The sequence below is a fragment of the Coptis chinensis genome, chromosome 9 (assembly GCF_015680905.1).
Source record: "Coptis chinensis isolate HL-2020 chromosome 9, ASM1568090v1, whole genome shotgun sequence".
Classification (NCBI taxonomy): Eukaryota; Viridiplantae; Streptophyta; class Magnoliopsida; order Ranunculales; family Ranunculaceae; genus Coptis; species Coptis chinensis.
The window spans coordinates 15,089,132-15,108,603 of record NC_141464.1 but is presented as its reverse complement, the minus strand read 5'-3'; the positions used below and the strand labels follow the sequence as shown (position 1 = coordinate 15,108,603).

The following is a 19,472-nucleotide window of genomic DNA, read 5'->3' as shown; positions in this document are numbered from 1 at the left end:
AGGACTGAACCTTAACTATGCAAAGACAACTATGATGACTGGTAGTATGTCTTTCAAAGATAGTAAGGAGTTGGCAAACATCTTAGGCATTGAACTCATCTCTCCTCTAGTTTCATACTTGGGCTTGCCTTTGACTTCTGCAAGGCTAGGCCTAAAGGATTGTCTCCCCCTTATTGAAAAGATTACTGCACGAATCTCAAACTGGAAGAATATAACCTTATCCAGAGCTGGGAGGCTACAACTAGTGCAATTTGTCCTTTTGTCTTTTCAAATATATTGGTCACAAACCTTTGTTCTACCAAAGACTGTCCTTGAAAGAGTTGGGAAGACTTGTAACAAATATCTATGGGCAGGGCCAAACATGAAGAGGACCATGCACCATGCTAGTCACGATACACTAAGGATAACAACAAATACTCTCCCAGCAATGAAGATAGGGCCTTCATCTAGAACCATTTGACGATCCTCTGAGCTTGTAAAACTCGTGTACAAGAGTTCTTTATTAGTTGTGATATCAAAGGAACCTTTTAACTTCCATTATTTCTTCTATAGGTGTTCTTTTACGGATAGAAAGGAGAGTCTTTTATCAAGAAAGTATCCAACTAGATATTCATCCCATTCTTTTATACCTTGTTCTAGTAGCTCAGTAGAAAATTGGGCTACTCCATCTACCATGACTGGAGTAAAAGCTTTAAAGGCAACTACTGACTCAAGAAAGCCAGACCTTCAAACATGCTAGCTACAAGATTGCACGGCGTGTTGGAAGTTATTTATGTTTCTGAGCATAGAACTTATAACGGCATAAAGGTTCGTCATCTTAACATGTTAGATGTGTCTGGGCTATGTTACTCAAACCATGGTTTGCGCCTGAGCTTGATGTGTGGGCTAAAGGCAGCTAGATGTGTCCCATAATGTCAGGTTTCTTGAATACTAAGTTTAAAACTAGGACACCCAATAGCTACCAAAAGATAAGTTACAGAATTTTCATAACAGTTGGATGGATCTAGCTTTTCCAGGAATATACAGAAAGGCACAACCAAAGGGATGCTGGAAGTGGACTGGAAAGTTTGCCACGTGAACCTACTTCCTGGGATATAGGTAGGATAATTGTATAGTGTCTGCACCCCTTATTTCTTCTGTAAATGTGCCAAATGCCAGTGTTTTCGAATAAAAAATAAGAAAGAAACGCTAGCAGAAAGCAATAAACATAAACAAGATCATCTAAAAGATGGCTTTAGTTAAAAACGTATTAATAAGATTACAATGTCAAATGTATATATATAATATTGTACACACAAAAATATGTACCTAGGTATAAGCAATTGATTTTAGAGTCGCCACTAACTTTATTAAGGAAAAGTTGAGTAAAACCTATGTGAAAGACTAGCCCTCGAATGAGATGATTATTAGGTTCAGGAGTCAAGAAGAAGTTTGTGCTTTCAATGTACCAAATGCACCATGGAGGCAACACCCAAATTTTCAATGGAATAGTAATCCACAAACCCAACCACTCCAGGGTTCATAAATCATGTCAAACCACAAAATATATTCAATCGGTTCAGACAAGGACAAGGTATCTACAACAATCAGAATAGAGTGATGGTTCCATCCAACTTTAACTAGAATTACCAAAATCCACCAATCAACAACCAAAGAGATTTAGTTCCAGTTGCCCAACCTAATAATATCCATTAGATAAAACATCTGAGATGAAGCTATCTTCGATGCATAAACAATCTCAAATCTTAGTGTCCATGCATTAATTTTTACGGGTTATCATGCCACAGCTTGTCAGAAGTGGTGATGTGAAGAATAAAAAACTTCTTTTGTGGGCGAGTGCAGAAGGATTGGTATCCCACACTCCCAAGTTTAGTGATTTTCTTTATATAGAAGTGAGCAAGGATATCGCAGAGTTGGATTTTGGGGGAGTGGGTCTCATTGTAATAGTTGGTGACATACATAACACGCCAGAAGTTACATATGCCTTGGCACAGCGGAATGTTGAAATGGTTATAGACCTCGACGTCAAGAAGAGTTAAGGGAAAACGCAAACCAGCCACTATTTGTCCTACAGTAGAGACGAGATAACCAGGGCGTGGTGTTACCAAGTGAGGAAAGTGGGTGACGCCAGACACGTGTTCTAGAATAATGTCACTAGGTATGCCATAAGCGGCTTTAACGGCATCCAAGTTGGGTCTGCGGTAGTAGGACGGTGGGGGAGGCAGAGAAGGTTTCCTCCCAGAAGTAGATGGAACAGCGACTAGATCAGTGGAGTCAGAAGCTGGGGATTCAGATTGATCCGCGGAGGGATGGCTAGATCTGGGGGTAAAGGATTCAGATCTGTCGGATTTGGTGGCGGAGGTAGCCTCCGATTCCGATCCAAACATGATGGAACCAATGCTAAGAGGGGAGTTTCACACAAAGAGAAGTATTGCAATTCTAGAAAAGAAGAAAGTGATGAAGCAGCACCCCAAAAGCGATTAAAACAAATAACGAGAGGAAAGGAAAACAAATAAGAAGGGGGAAGACAAACCTGTGATGAGAGGGAGCCAAGACAATGGAAGTCGTAGAACACGAACAGTGCTGAAGAGATCTACCGGAGGGAAGAATAGTGGGAAGAAGTTGGAAAGGGTTGAAAGAAGGGAAGTTGAAAAGAATAGTGAGGGTTTGGGGTTTTGGGGTTTTGAGAGAAGAGAGAGGTTTGAGCGGGATTTGAAGGGGCAGGGGCAAAAAGGGATTAGCCAACAAAAGAACCAAGAAAAGTGTGACACGTGGAATCTCAATTTTCGAAGAGGCAGAGTATGATGCGCGTGCGCCGTATTTCCACATGGCAATAAAGAGGAAGCACGTGGAACACGTGCTGGGAAAGAAAAGATAGGGGGACAGAGTAGCAGTGTCAAAGAAGAGAGGTATACCGCGAAAGGTGTATAAGATGAGAAATGTTAGTTCTCGGCCCCATAGTTGTTCGCGGACCATCAATAAGACCGAGAGAGGGCATCTGTATGGGTCGTATTCATGACCTAGGAGGTTAGTGGTGACAATTGGACCCGATGCGGTATAGTATGGGGGAACAGGTTGCATGGGATCATATCCGCAGTATCCTAACTGTTTTGGAACTGCTGCGAGATGTGGAGAGAGAGAGAAAGCGGAATCATAACTGTAAGATAACTGCCACGATATGTGGAGAGAGGGGAGACAATGGATGGAAGGAGATCGATGAACCAGAAGAGGAGGGAAGTTAGAAAGGAGAAAAGAACATAAAAAGGAGAGGGAGAAAAAAAAGTGAGAGAGAGAGAGACCGATAATACAAGTGCGTTTATAGGTTGTAATAGTTGAGTATACAGAGTTCCCTTCTTAGAATGCAATGTGGGACATTATTTGAGTGAAACAACTCTTTCCAATGCATCCTTGTGTTCTTTTTTAATCTTTCAAGTTTTTGCGTTCTTGGAGCAGTCATAACATCCTCAGTGCTTTCCCTCAGCCTCTGCGAGAAGTTAATAAGACTGTATAAGTGTGTGATACTAACATACAGTGAGTACATAGATGCATCTTTTCTTAAATTCAGTCATTTTCAAACAAGTATAAAAGAAAATGTGCCAAAAGAACTTCATAGCAATAGGACGGTCTGTAAGATTCATACACTAAATCAGAAAAGTAACATCCCACCTTTAGCAATTACAGGTTCAAGGTTTAGTCTCCACTGTTTTGCCAATTTAAAATATGGTTTGAGAATGAAACATGATAAAGATGCAATATTCTCTTTTGATGTGCGACAAAATTTACAGATTACTAGACAAGTGATGCATTGGTTGAGGAATAAACCTAGAGACGAGGCATCCGCGGTTTTATGAGCTATCAACACACCAACTGCCATTCCTCCACAATCAAAGATATTGACTTGAATGGATAATAGTACCTTAGGCCCCAAGCCATATAAGTTATTTTCTTTTGGAAGTAACTGGTTAAGCTCTTAAGGTATAGGATGGTTAAGCATTTCAGAGAGCTTACCATTAACTCGTTCCTCAAAGAAGTTGACACCCTCATCATTACAATCGATAAACTGATTACCATCAATTCTTCCTCCTAATACATGAAAATGAGTTAAAATCTCCGACAAGGATTTCTTTAAATGGTGAAGTCTTTTATCTTCGATCTTTTACATCATACTTGCCTTTAGCAGAGTAGAATAGAACCAAAGGCACATAAACTGGAAACGCATACTGGTCTATGAGGGAGAGTTTGAAGGTTCTGAGGTGGAAGAGTGTTGGAGAGGATGGTTTGATGGTTTCTTTGGAGATAACTTCAACTATAAGCGGCATCTTGCTGCGCATGTATGCGACACTTTGAATCAACACATATTGATCGATCCTATATATGGTTTTTTGTAGAGATTAAAGCCAACTGAATCAGTGTCCCTAACTTACTTAGTAGGTGGTTCAACATTCGACTATTGACCACACAAATCACATGTGCGGTGAAACTGATCTTGTAAGATAGGATCATCATTATAAGCAAGACTTGTTTCTTTTTATGGGGTTGGTGGCCTCTCTCTATCCTGCCTAAAATACTATCAATCATATCAAGCAATAAAACTATCAAAGAAAAAAAAAAAGATATTGGTACATCCAGTTAAGCAACACAACATCCAATGTGTATTCAATATTTGAATCCAACCACCGTAACAAATTTGACAAGAAGGAAACACCCAAAAAAAAAGACAAACAATATAGATCACTCATGACTATATTTGTCCAAATGAAGACCAGGTCAGAAGAAATTATCACAAAAGTAATTGTAGTCAAAATGATTGCAACTAAATTATGAAAAAGTGTTAGTGTCCATGTGGATCATTTTATGTTTTATAATAGACTATTATAATACCCCTAAGTGACTAAATGACTAGTAATCACTTTTTGCAACTAAATATGTTGAAATTTTGGGAAATGATAGTAATTAATTAGTCTCGGGAAAACACAGAATATGATTTCAGGTATTGTCTAGGCCCACTAGGCAAAGTACACTTCATTCAAAACAAAACTCCGAAATAGTACTAAACATGCAATACTTCAAGGATATGAACCTGCGAGATTCATACATTACAAGTTACAAGAACAAAACAGGAAAAATATAATGAAAGAACAACAGCTGCTGATATTTTCACCTAAACTTCATATCTGTTAGGCCAGGTGTACTCACGATTCAAATCTATGACTTCTTTCCCCAGTATACAGAAATTTTGTGAAACCGAAGATGTAGTTATCCAATACAGTGAAATTCACCAAGGAGAATTAACCTCTGCCAGTAACTTCACTTCATGTCTTCTAGCCTTTTCTTTCAGAGGTTCTATCTCAGTATCTAACCTTTTGGAGGTCTTTTCCAGTTCAGAAAGTTTAGCTTTCACAGTTCTCATCTCCTCCTCTACAAGAGCTCGCTCGACCACCACTTCCCTGTACCGCCTCAAGTCTGCCGCCCCTTCAGACTCAGCAGTAATGTTCAAAAGTCGTTGGAGTCAAGCACGTAGAAAACTTACATTCATGCCAAGCTGCTCCAGCGCTCCCAAACTCTTATCCCAGGCCGCAAAATCATCTTCAGAGTTGCTTAGCCTGCAGGCTTTTATAGTGTCGGCAATGTCAACAATTTCGGAAATTGCTCCAGCTGCCAACTTCGCATTAATTCCTTATAGAAGATTTTCATGAAGGAAAGCATTTTGACTAGAGCAGAGTTTAAAGTACTTTATCCTCATACTTTCAGAGAACTCAGAGTCAAGGATGAAGGATTGAACCGTTCACAGGAATGCTGAAACTGTCATGGACAAATATAATCATGGACACTACCACATGATCAGCCTATATTAGCAGGGGTTTCGAGTTATTGCTCCTAATCATGGGCACTGCCACATGATTGTAAATACAAAGAAAATAATCAAGCAACTAAATATATCCAAGGAACTTGAAACTATGAGTAACAGGCAAAGTTTAAAGGACCTCAAAAGCACCAAGGACTGATATCGTTGATTCTTATCAATATTGGCAATTGAATCAGAATAAGTAGTTAATACATAGACATACACAGAATTCTCAGTTGCAAGACAGTAGTTAGTTGATCAACGAACTACAAAATTTAAAATTATAAAAGTAAAAAAAAATGACAAAACTAAAAAAACGTGTGCATAATTAGAACCCTAATATCAGTGCCCCTTTGCAAACAAACTACAACATAGTAGTTTCACTCGAAGACATATACACAAAGCAAAAGTAAAAATAGTACCTTTTGCAGCAACTTGAACCAAACTCGGACTGAATCAGACCGAACAAACCCCTGCATCATAATGTAGTACAAAACGAGAGAGAAGTTAGTGCTACTAAACAATTAGCAAACCTTAGGTAATTGAAAGGAAGGGGAAGGGGTACTTACGGCGCCGGCAGCAAACATCAGAGAGAGAGAATGAAAGAGAATAAAGAGATTTGAGAGAGATAGCAACAGAATTGAGAGAGAATCGATGAATCAGCAGAAATGAGGAAAGAGTCGTGAGAGATCGTGCGATTCATCTTGTTTGTTTGTTTGTTTGTTTTTTTCTTCTACTTTTAACTTTTTTTGTGAAGCGTTTCTTAGACGCAGGAACATGCAAGTGTTTGAAGAAAGCGGGCCGGGAGATCGAACGTGGGTTTAGAAATAGTTTTTTAGTGTAGTTGTGGGGCGGGACTAAAAAATTAAAAAATTTGAATTTAGTTTTCTATGACTGTCATATATTTTTTTTTTAGTTACCAAAAAAAAGTGTAACTATTTTAGTGAAATAGTGACAAATAGTTCTCCACACATTTACACCTTCTTTAGAAAAAAAATTATTTGTGGCTATTTCGAAAACGCACGTCACAAAAAACTTTTTAAAACAGTCACAAAAACCATTTTCTGTCATTTGTGACCGTTTCAAATAGAACAGTTGCAAAAAACATTTTAAAACAGTCACAAAAACCCTTTTTTGTACTAGTGAAAAGTCTTGTTTTCCTTTTTTTATAATGAGCAAACGGTTTAGAAGTCTCATTATAGTAATAGAGTAAGGATTTGTTTGTTCTTCAAACTTAGACTATTATACATATAATAGTTTCTACATATTTTCATGAATGACATGCATCAGCATCATTGATTGTATATAGTAGTGAGTTTTCGAGACCAATGTTAGAATAGTTAAGTTCCATATCCTGTAGGAATCTAGCCAAAAGCCTTATCTAAATGATTATTGAGTGATGACACAAAGAATTTCCGAATAGAAAGATAACACGTCCACTTGCTTGATCACCACACCATATCCTATGAGAGAATTTAGGCCATTTTTAGATCGATATAGCCAAATAAACGTTAAAAACCCAAAAAGATAGTTTTTCCACTAGTTACCCCCTTCAATCTTAACCAATTTCTAAAAGCCTTTTTATTTCTTCGCCATCAATTCCTGAACCGTTACTACACACAATAAAAAGCGTACCTAGTTGACGAGTTGAGAATTGGATGAACAGTAAAAGGAGAAGAGAAGGCCTTGTACAAAAACAGAATAGTTAGAAGCTTTGAAAAGAAAAGAAAAAAAAATAAAGAAAAGATTCAAAAATCGAAATCTCCTAAAAGTTTAAAATCAAAAGGAGTCGATTTCAAAAGAAACAAAAGCAAAGTTAGAACTCCCAAAAATCAAAATCATATGGAGTCACAAAGCCAAAGGGCTAAAGAATGAATCACAAATTCAGAACAAAAGAACAAAACGAGGTTCTTCTCTAGTTACAAATATCCTGAATACCCAATTTCTCAACTTATCAGAGTTTGTTTTTCTTCCTTTTATTTCTAAACTATTACCTTAGCCCCGTAATTCCTAATAAAATACCTCTACCTCAACTAGGAATAGGATGGCGTGATAGAAAGTGGATACTGTGATCAATCGACTCCGATTTCTTTGGACGCCATTCGTGTATGTGAGGAGTATAAGTGCCCTCTACACTTGAGAAAATGAAACTTGAGTGAATCTATCAGAGAGTTGTGATTGAAACACACCCCTGTGAGAACCCACCTTAAAGATGCTCTCCAAAAGTTTCGAAAACGACTCTACTTTTTCATTTTACCGCTCATGTTTTGCACGTTTATCTTTAGATGATTAAATTACTGTGTATATGTTATTCTGAGTTCAAATGAGCTTTTCCTTATTCCACCGCTAATGAGATGTATAGACTTCTGAGAATAAATAAGGAGAGAAGACCCTTTGTGCTAGATAGAGGAAGTTTGTGAGTACCTTCTATGGAAAACTCTCACGAGGCTTAAGCTCATCCACTAGGAAATTCCTAGTGGGTTAAGGCCTTATTGCAAATGGTCAATGCAATCGCACTCCGCAAAACGAGACTAGTATAATAAATCACACATTTGCGAACTTAGTTTTTTTTTCTCTCATCTTTGCTTGAAGACAAGCAAAATAAAGTTTGGGGGTAGTTGATCAGTCCCCAAATGTGCATTTTATTATCTTTACAATGCTTCAATTATGCCCTTCTTATGCTTAATAAACAAACAACTTATAGCTTTTGTTACCTTTTGCAGGATACAATCCATTTAGGACGTATATTCCTAAAACGTGCATTTTAGTGCAAAAATGATGTTATTTATGCTGCTTGGGAAGATTCCAGTTTAGGAGCAAAAGTGTCGAAAAGTCAAAGTCAACTGTCAAAGTCAAGGACTCAAAGCTAAAATCTATGAACTAATGGACTTAAAGCCAAATCAAGAATTCAATTATATGGGCTTAAGTCAAAAGCCCACAAAGCTTAATCTTATCCTTAAGGTGTTTCTAGAAGAAGGGGCAAATATGTAATTGGTGTCCTATATAAACCAAAGTGGGGAGAGAGAGAACCTTACCCTAGAATTAATCTTTGGTCATTAGGAGTAGATAATATGTTTTAATTAATAGTTTAATTTGTTATTTACTTGTTTTCCATTTTTATGTTTTTAAAGCTTTAGTTGTTAATACAAGTTCTTATTATCTTAAATACAAGCTTTCAATCTTGTCTTCAATACAAAGTTTTCACTACTTCTCTTAATCTTTGATTCCACCCCAAAAACACTAGTCATACTCATTTGACAAGTTCAAACAAGTATAACTTTGTGAGCAAGATATTCATCTAAACCATTTCCATACATGTTTCTCTATCAAATCAATAGTTTATTTAAGATTTCAACCCATTCTAGATAAAGAACTAGTGTTTCCACCATTTAAAACATGAAGAACAAGAGTAAGAAAGACTAGAAAGTTTAGAAAGAGATTTTCGACCCATCTCAACCACTCCTCCTAACAAATGATCTAAGATGAACAATAAAACCCAACTCACCACTATTTCTAAATCTTCAATCCCCCTGCTTGATTCCTCTCTTCCCCATGAAGTATCTATGTAGGGCTCCATTGATCATAATGGAGTAATGTGGTGTCTGTATGCATACCATAACACACTCAATAAATCTAGCTAGAAACCCATATCTATGCAATGCAAACTCCACTGTTTCCCATCTCACCGAGTCATATGCCTTTTTCAAATCAATCTTTACTGCTATTCTTGGTAGATTCTCATCTTTGTGATAGTTGCGCAACAACTCATGTGACAATAGAATGTTGTCCTATATGTTCCTTTCTGATATGAATGCAGATTGGTTTGGGGACACCACATAGGGCATTATCTCCCTTATTTTTTAGTTCATGACCTTAGTAAAGCATTTGTAAATGACACTATAACATGCTATTGGTCTATAATCACTCAGTGAATAAGGGCTCACATTCTTAGGTATAAGAGTTACACATGTAGAATTTACCTCCTTCAACAGCATTCTCGAGGTGAAGAAATTTTTAATGGCTTTGACAAAGTCATCTCCTATAATTCTCCGTGCTGTCTTGAAGAAATGTGCCCCAAACCCATCTCCCCCTAGTGCTTTATCACTACCAATGCAAGACAATGCTTCCACAACCTCATCTCTAGTTACATCTTTCTTAAGCTCCCCTTTAAATCTTGTATCCGAAACATATCTTGGTTGCATTTCCTCAAATATAGAGAAATCCAGTTAATTAAGATTGCTAGGACTATATAAGTTTCTATAAAACTCAACACATTCTCTCCCAATCTCATCCCCCTCTTCAATAACATGCCCTCTATCATCTTTTAAATAGTTTATCTCATTCATCATTTTTCTAGCCTGCATAGACTTGAAAAAGTATGTAGCGTTATTATCCCCAAGTATAATAACTTGATCTCTTGAGGTCTGCTTCCTCATGGATTCCTCATTCAAAGATGCCTTTACATACCCTGTAATGGCTTCTCTCTTCTCCTGTATAAGCTCTGTCTCCAATGGTTGTTGTTGTAGTAGTTTATTATGTACCTCATCTAGCCTCTTCTTTTCTTTCTCTAGCCGCACCTCTATTTTACCAATTCTTTCCTTATTCCACTCTATCAGTGCAAGTTTCACATATTTTTACTTTCTTATAAACACATACATTGGATTCCCTACAACTGGGTTTCCCATGCTCTCTATATCAGTTCCATGTACCCATCCTCCTTAGACCAGAAGTTTAAAAATCTAAAACTTCTTTTTTTTCTTATGCCTCTGAGCCACTGAAAACACTACCATAGCTGAATGATCTGATGTAGCTGTCGGGTTTAAGAATATTGCCTCATAATCATTATACTCATCTACCCATTCTGAATTCACCATCACTTTGTCAAGTTTACACCACACCCTTGCATCATGTTTGTTATTCCATGTGAGAAAACTACCACTGTATCTCAAGTCTACAAACCCTGTTGTAGACACACACTCAGACAACTCTGCAAATTGTTACGGTCTCAATGCTAGTCCTCCCACCTTTTCTTGTGAATTCAAAATGGAATTGAAATCACCCATTACCAGCCATGGGACCTGTATACTGTTAGACATACTAATAATATCATTCCATGTTTTTCTTCTTCTCCTGTAGTCTGTGCTAGCATACAAAACAGTCACCACACAAGTCTTCCCATTATTCAAAGCTAAATCCAAACTGATATACTGGAGCTTCCTTGTAATGTTTATAATTGTACACATAGTTGAGTCTACACAGACCCAAATCTTTCCTGCTTCACTCATCTCATAATTATGAATGACTTCCCATCCAGGGAATATTTTATTCATGATTACCCCCATGTTCTTCTCTTGTATTCTAGTATCTAGTAGCCTTATTAAACTGAGTTCATGTTTCCTTATTAATTCCTTCACTTCCATCTGTTTAAAAACCGTATTTAACCCTCTTATATTCCAAGCTGCTATATTCATCATTTAATTTGAGAGGTTGGTACAATCTTTGACCTTAGGTGGTCCTTCATTCTTGTTTTTGGTGCTCCCCCTGAGGCATTTGTCCCACCTTTACTTTCCTTAGTTGTGGGCTTGCTTGCCTTTCCTTGCTGCTGTGCTCTCGGGCTCTCATGCTGTTTCTTTTGCACCTTTTGTTTGTGTTCCCCCCCTCACTTCCCTGTGCAAGCACTATTCCCTCCATTGGTTCGGAAACCTTTGGCATGTTATGTTTAGGTCTTGCCCTCGCCGTGTGTTTCTTTGATGGTAAGATCCATCCTTCATATTGGCTCTCTGGCCCACCTTCTAGATCATTATGCTCTACCTCCTTTTCATGTTCATCAGTTTTTGTTTTCTCTTCCCTTTGTTCTGGCTTCCTCATATCATCTTTCTTTTTCAGTTATACCTTAGCAGTCCCCTTGTTCTCTGTCTCTGCTCTCGGGCATTTTGACTGCAAGTGTCAAAACACTTTGCATATTTTGCATATTGGGGGCTTCCAGTTGTACTCTATTGGTATGCTCATTGCCCTTACTTCATCTATTATAATTGGTACTTCCGACTGGAACTTGCAATCTGTATCCATTTCAACACATATTCGTGTGTATGTGGTTATTGTCATCTCCTCTGTTGGCTTATCAGTGAACATTGGAATTCCTATTGCACTTGCAACTTGACTGAACCCCCTTGAATCCCACATTTCAAATGGAAATTTATTCATAATGATCCAAATCGATATTGTCTTGAGTTATTTAGTTTCTGCCTCAACAAACAGCTTCCATGGCCTCACCACGAATAGCTGACTTGCATTGTCGAAACTCCCCATGTCCAGTACCAATTCTCAGTTTTCCTCAGATTCAAACTCAAAGGTAAACATTTATTCACCATAAGTTTTCATGGTGAACCAATTCTTTAGGTGCCATGCGCGTGTTTCTACCTCTTTGACAAACATAAACCCTGGCTTCTTCCCAACAAAGCTGCCCACCACCAGTTTATCGTATTTCTTCCTTACATGATCAAACTCACTTGACTTGATGTGAACTACAGGCTTCCCATCCACCATTGTTGGTTTGATGTATGTAAGGTTTTTCTTCCCCACTGATTTTTGTCCAAGAATATCTGTCCAAGATATTTTTGGTTTTCCCCCAGATCTATTATTCTCGGAAATAGGCTCTGTATCCTCCCCGCCTTCTTTTCCTTCTGTCACTACTGCTGTGTGATCCTTATGTATCACTATTGCTTGACTCGGGTCTGTGCAAACTTGATTATCTATAGCTGGCTCACCTTGCAGCAAGTCAGTATGAATCTGCAACATTTTATTATGTATCAACTTCTCAAGTGAGCCCTCTCCAAATCTGCTCACCACCATAGCTTCTACCTCTTCCACATCATAATCATTACTAGTACTACCCCCTTTCGAGCCTCCTTCTCCAGTGTAGCAAGGAGTAACCCTAGTTGCCGAGTTCACAGTTGCCATATTTTTTTCCTAATTCCTAATTTTTTGGGTGAAAAGTCTGTTTTGCCCCTAAGATGTAAATCTCTCTTTAGTTGCCACCATTAAAGCTAATCTAATCTATTCTATTCTCGTATCCGTACTTTGTTTGTATCATTCATCATAGTTCATATTTTTAGAGAAGGTAATGATGTTGAAGGCCGAAAACAACAAATTTAGTTTTCGATAAGTAAATTTAAGTAAAGTGAAGTGAGACCAATAGGTTTTCCAACTTTTGAATACCAATACCATGTCCACGGATGCTTTACGTTAGAGCATGACCAATGGGATTGTGTAAACCATTTTTAGTGTAAATTTAAACATCCAACTCTAAAATTTCTTATGGAGATATGTAAAAGTACGTGCTTTTAGTTTAAAAATGTGTAAACACATGTTTAAAAATGAAAATAGTTTTACACATTTTTAAACTCAATTAATTCTAACTACCCACTACTTTAAAAATGGGAATCCATAAATTTTGTATCCTCATTATTTTGAAAACCAATTAGAAGCCAACACCACTTGTTTTTACACATTTTGCATCCTCATTGGTTTACTATTAGATGTGTTTTTAACCTATTAAACTCATTGTGTAAATCTTTTTTAAAAACACATGTGGCTTTTATGTGGAGCTTATGTGGCTGTGTAAATTTATACAACCCATTGGTAATGCTCTTATATGCTCCAACTATGCAACAATGGTTTTAAAATTGGAATGATGATAATAATTAGAAATATAACAAAAATAAGTTCATTCAACTACTTTTTTTGATTTGTCGGTTTGTTCTTTATGGTCATTCTATTCTTTCTAAGTACATCCCTTAACCTGTGCAATCAGTAGACTACTGATCAACTCCCAAATGTACGTTTTATTACCCCTACATTATTGCATTACAACAATTCTTACGTTTAATGAAAAGACAACTCATAACTTTTATTACCTTTTTCAGGTTACAGAGAAATTCAGGCCACTTATCATGAAAGTTGCGTTTTAGCACCAAAAGGGGCCTTAATCACGCTTATTATGAAGACCAGAAGCTGATATGAAAAAGTATTGAAAAAGTCAAAGTCAAATGTCAAAGCCCTCAACTCAGAAGACCAGAGATGGAGAACCTTAGCATAAAATATGACATTCTCTAAAACCTATCTTGATTAAGAAGAAATCAAAAAGGAAAAGGAAAAAACAAAAGCATAAAGTAAAGGGTGAGGTGTCTCAAATGTAATAGAGAAGGGCAAATCAGTCATTGGCATAAATTAGGGGTATATAAACTAAAAGTTAGGGAGAGAGAATGCACCTAGACTTAATCTAGTGTCATGTAGGATTTAATTTTTAGTCTTTTTTCATTCAAGTTATTTACTTTATTGTTCTTCATTTCAATCTTGTTATTTGTTTTTATATTTCAATCAATGAATCTTCTTTTTGTTGTTCTTTGTTCAAATCTTTCATTTCAATCCTTTCTTTCAATGTTTGTGTTATTTCAATCATTTACAACTTAAGCTTTCAATGTTCTTCATAACTAGCAAACCAATACAAGTCCTAAACTAAGATTCTACCTTCCTTTCTTCAACTCCCAAACATTCAAACTCTAAGCAATCTATGGTGAACCACATCAAAATCTATGAGATACTCCAAACTAGACTATTTCAAATGGAGCCGCCGTCATGGATTAAAGGAGCAAGAATGCTTGGTTGAGCATCTAAGGAGGAAGCATCACTCTCACCTTTTCACTTCTTATTTTTCTAATTTTCATTGATTTATTTCATTGTTTTTTTTATTATTGACTTATCTTTTTCCAAATCTAGGTTCAAGATCAACATATTGGAGAGGAGCTGAAGTTGTAGCTGAAAACCGACACATCTTGGACGGAATCCGACACGCGACCGCTCCCTTGCCGATGGGCGACCGCGAGGCCTCCTCAGCATTCCAGTGTCCAGTTTTTTCACAATTCAGTTGTTTTATGATGTGTAGTTGAACTCCAGACCCGGATTTTGTAATAAAGGAGTAAAAATCAGTGGAACTTGTTTGTAATTGATAGAGATATAAAGAAAAAAAAGGAAAAATAAATTTTTTTTTAGAAAATAGGAGTTTTGATTGATTATGTGGATGGACTTGGGTGAACACTTGGTTGAAGTTCTAAAATTACCAAGAGATTAGAGTTTTCATTGCCTTGAGAACTTCAAGTGTGCGAGGCGAGTCGTGAATCATACGCTCGCACACTTTGAATCAACTTGGTAATCAATACTCTAACTAAGTTAGCTCTAGTTAATCTAGATAATCTATCTAAACTAGTTAATTTATTATATTAGTATAGTATTAGTTTAGTTTTATATTTTGGGCCCTTGAAGGCAAAATTGTTTAATTATCAAAAACCCAACTTGTGGGCTTTTTAAGTGGACACTTATTGTAACTTAAAACAGGGAAAAGCTCGGAAGGTTGGGCCTGATTCTCAGATCACGCGCCAACCAAGTTCACCTTCTCCTTAACCAGTGTGTAAGCACGGCTTGAGAGGTAAATTCTAAACCTTCTAGAAGCTCATGTAAGAGGATACCTTGTGTGTTCAAGCATGCTTACATGATTGTTTGAAATTTAATTTGCGCACTGCAATTTACATTAACGCATAAGGCTGAACCTGAGCCACATAACAACCATTGGGAAGTTATTACCCAATGTTAGTAAATCAGATAATGCTTGATTCTTGAAGCCCTATACCAAAAAAATGAATTAAAGTCAACTAACTAGAACCCAAAGTAGTCACACTCCTCCAGAAAAGGACAAAAATATAGCTGCGAGGATTTAGAGTAATTAGTTACCAGATTTCGGTGGACCAACTACCTTCCTCACTCCCCTCCCCCAAATTCATCGTGAGTGATATTCTTGGTAGCACACCACTCAGTGAAGTGACTGCCTACTCTTCTGAGACATGTAGTAGAGCCATCCTAGTCTCACGCCTAATTGTTCTCTTGAACATGGCATAGTAAATTATAGACCAAATCAAAGTTTTCAAAACTCCATACTTGCAAAAATGAATTTCGATTTCTTGAGCATACTTGCATCTTTTGCACATGTTAGGATAGTTTTGTGGTCTTGCTAAAAGTGCATGATACTGCGTTCAGGCACTACAAGTATGAGCAAGAATGAAACTTACTCACGTAGGAGAGCACGTCATCCTAGACAACCTCCTGTTTCTAGTCCTCCATCTACTAAGTTGGCCAACGAAGTAGTGCAAGCTGAAGAGCCTCTCTCCAACTTCTACACACCGTTGCAAGGTGGGCCTCCATATTATATATGACTCACACCACTCACGAGCGATTTTTGCATTCCATCGAACGTGTTCTATCTTCTACCCATCTTCCACGGATTATAACACGAGTTGTCGTACGAGCATCTACGCCGGATACATGAAGTATGAAATACTTTCCACCATCCAGGCGTCATCGACGATTAGGTTAAGCTACGAATGTTTCCTTTCACTGTAGCTGGTAAGAGTCACGCATGGCTTCTTTTGATACTTGGGAAAAGGTTGTGTTCTCTTTCATGAAGAAGTACTACTTCATGAAAGAGAACATAACCTTCAAAAATAACACAATCTTTAAAAAGTAAGATACAGTTCTTCAGATAGAGTCCAAGTGAGACATTTTCCGAACCATGGGATAGATTCTCTGACCTACTCCATTCATGTCCTCACCATAAACTAGAAAAATCCACTCTTGTCCAATGTTTCTTCAAAGGTCTTCTCCATGAACACAAAGTAATCCTCAACATCATGAGTAATGGTAATTTTTTAGATAGAGGTGCAACCGAAACCTTAACCTTTCTTGAAAACCAAGCTGAAAAGAGTACCCATTGGGGTGATATAAACAATTCCATAACAGCCCAACCCAGCAGTATATTTAAAGATTGTGGTATTTTTTAGGTAAAGTCAGACCCAGAAATCAAACCTTAATAGAAACCCTCACAAGAAAGATAGATGCCCTTTAACCAAACAAAAAGACCAAAGCCATCATCCTGTCACGAACATAAATACCTCACCAAGCAATTTCTGTCTAAGCTTTAATTATATAGATGCCACCTGTCCCTTGATCACAAACCTATTATCACTTTAGCCAGAAGAAGTATATGCTTTCAATGTACCAAATGCACAATGGAGGCAACATCCAAACTGTAGGAACCATTATTTTCAGAACGAATATTTCTACAAACCGCGAGAACCCACGCACAGCGGAATCAATGGGGTTCACGATTTTGGATAGAGAACATAACTTTTGAGAATCGACTTAGATGTAATCTCTGAGAATCAAAGCTTTATCAGATCCGAAATCAACCCCTTGATCTTCTGTTGTATTCCTTTAGAATGGATTGGACGTTGTGTCGCAAATGATCTACTAATCCCCTTCTTTCTCACAAAGCTAGATAAAATTTTGGATCTATCTTTCCTTGCTTCTTTTTCTAATCCAGATGAATAGTGAATAGATTAATTTCGACCAGAGAGAAGAAGGATTCTATATATATAGGCTACAATAGGGACCATGAGGAGAAATTAGGGTTGGGCCTCCTGACGGGCTTGGGCTTCCCATGTTCGCCCAGAACACACGGCCTAAGTTCGTCAACAAATGACTTATTTCACTAAAGGCCATTGTTGCACTACCGCCCTAATCCCAAATTACTTGTCAGCGTTTATGGGCTCCATATTATATACTTGTTGATCTCCCCGTATTTAAGATATCGAATGTCCGTTGATTAAGTCAAGTTACTGACAACTACATTAATCAACTTTTTATGTCCTTGAATAGTACCACTCAACCTCATTGTCATGTTGGAATAAATCCATCTGCAGGGTTTGCATGACAATTTTTTTGAGCTCCTCAAGGGGACATCATCAACCCGACTTCCTGTGGATCACGGATTCCTTCTATAATTAACAGCACACCTTACATACAATGTCATTACCCAATCCATCGAGTTTGTTGATTCACAAATGAATCTCACTCATTGATGATTTAAAGCAATGTACAATGCACGTAGGTGCCCGTTATTATATCTGGATTGAGAGGACAAGCATCCATAATAACATAGGCGTTTGTTTTATTATATAGTCAATATAAAGAGAAACAATCTTACTTGGTCCTGTTCAATACACACAAAGTGTACTAGTGTAATCATATAGTCAAGATAGACTAATACCAGATTATACTACAACCGTACCAATGGTTTGTCCAAATCTATCTAGGTTGTGAACGATTACTTATACTTTATAAGGTACTGATGATATGATCTTCTGTGTGTTCACACCATATCATCTATAACATAAAGTATTAGACACATGCATATAACTAATAATATATATAATATGCATAACATTTGCCCATTTGATTTTCATTCAAAAAATAAAGAATTAGAGTTAATACAAAAGTAATGCTTTTAGTATATAACCCTATCAATCTCCCACTTATACTCAAAGCATTGCTTTTTAGTATACTACTAACACAAACTTCGTATGGACTAACATTCCACAAAACCAACCACCTCCAGGTTTCAACAAACCACCAAATACATTCAGACAAGGACAAGGTACCTATAACAATCAGAACAGAGCATTGGTTCTATCCCATTTTAACCAGAATTACCGAAACCCACCTATCAACAACCAAAGAGACCTAGTTCTAGTTACACCATCAACTAGTGTCCAAACAGATAAGCCCACCGAAATAATGTTATCTGTCATGCAATAACAAACCCAAATCTTAGCATCCATGCAACAATCTCTGAACTTGTTAACCCAAGAAAAAAACCCATAAAAGTGCATTGCCAGGCCAAAAAGTTCAAAACCTTAAAACCCAAGAGATTAAAGCGGTCACAACCTTGCGATCTGGCAAAATAGGTTACAACAAAGTAGTCTTACCATAAGACCCAGCACCTATAGAAATACCAGTTCAAGTACCAGAACCAGAAATTGAAAGCCAAATACCTCCACATATCCCTGTCAATGTTCTAATTCCTAAAGCATTAATTTATTCGTCTAACCCAGTTAGGCAATACAAACCAAAAGCACCTTTTCCAGCTCGCTTAATGACACCCAAGGAGGATGAAAATTTTGATGAAATCAGAGGAACATTTAAGAGTCTAACCATAAACTTGCCATTTCTAGATGTCATCAAACATTTACCCAAACATGCGAAGTTTCTCAAGGATATGTGCACCAAAACAAGAAAAACTAACATTCTAAAAGATGCCTTCCTTACAGAAAAATTTCCATCCCTCACAGAGACAAACAAAATTGTCAAATACAAAGATCATGGTCATCCAACCATCCCTTGCACTATAGGAGACAAGTACACTGCCACTGCCTTGCTTGATCTTGGAGCAAGTGTTAACCTCCTTCCATACTACCTATTTAAATAACTCAGTTTCCACGAGCTTACACCTACCACCATAACATTGCAATTAGCCGACCGATCCATCAAATACCCAAAAGGAGTGGTCGAAAATGTGCTTGTCAAGGTTAAGGATTTTTACTACCCTATTGATTTAGTCATCCTTGACACTGAAGTAGCTCATAATTCCATACCCATCATTCTAGGGCGCCCATTCTTGGCAACTGCCAACGCCTTCATAAACTGCCGTAATGGATCTATGACCATGTCTTTTGGAAAT

At 37.4% G+C, this 19,472-nt stretch overlaps 1 protein-coding gene and 2 long non-coding RNA genes across 3 annotated transcripts; all 3 read right to left on the bottom strand.

Moving 5' to 3' along the window:
* Positions 1-3,295: 3,295 nt before the first annotated feature.
* LOC147474912 (uncharacterized) lies at positions 3,296-4,482 on the bottom strand. The gene is made up of 2 exons (XR_015208674.1): positions 3,823-4,482; positions 3,296-3,484 (listed from the first exon to the last, which is right to left on the bottom strand). It is a non-coding gene; the product is annotated as an uncharacterized LOC147474912 (long non-coding RNA).
* Positions 4,483-4,984: 502 nt separating this feature from the next.
* Positions 4,985-6,649, bottom strand: LOC147474911 (uncharacterized). The gene is made up of 2 exons (XR_015208673.1): positions 6,415-6,649; positions 4,985-6,318 (listed from the first exon to the last, which is right to left on the bottom strand). It is a non-coding gene; the product is annotated as an uncharacterized LOC147474911 (long non-coding RNA).
* Positions 6,650-10,071: 3,422 nt separating this feature from the next.
* On the bottom strand, positions 10,072-11,265 carry LOC147474910 (uncharacterized). Its single transcript, XM_086585231.1, has 3 exons — positions 10,905-11,265; positions 10,633-10,805; positions 10,072-10,452 (listed from the first exon to the last, which is right to left on the bottom strand). The coding sequence occupies exons 1-3, from the start codon at positions 11,263-11,265 to the stop codon at positions 10,072-10,074; spliced, it is 915 nt and encodes a 304-aa protein (XP_086441357.1).
* Between the last annotated feature and the right edge of the window lie 8,207 nt (positions 11,266-19,472).

Coding starts and splice junctions, on each gene's coding strand:
- LOC147474910 (XM_086585231.1), bottom strand. CDS start 11,265: ATGGAAGTGAAGGAATTAATAAGGAAACATGAACTCAGTTTAATAAGG. Junction 10,806..10,904: donor GGTCCCATGGCTGGTAATGG/GTGATTTCAATT, acceptor TGTCTACAACAG/GGTTTGTAGACTTGAGATAC. Junction 10,453..10,632: donor CATCAGATCATTCAGCTATG/GTAGTGTTTTCA, acceptor GCACTGATAGAG/TGGAATAAGGAAAGAATTGG.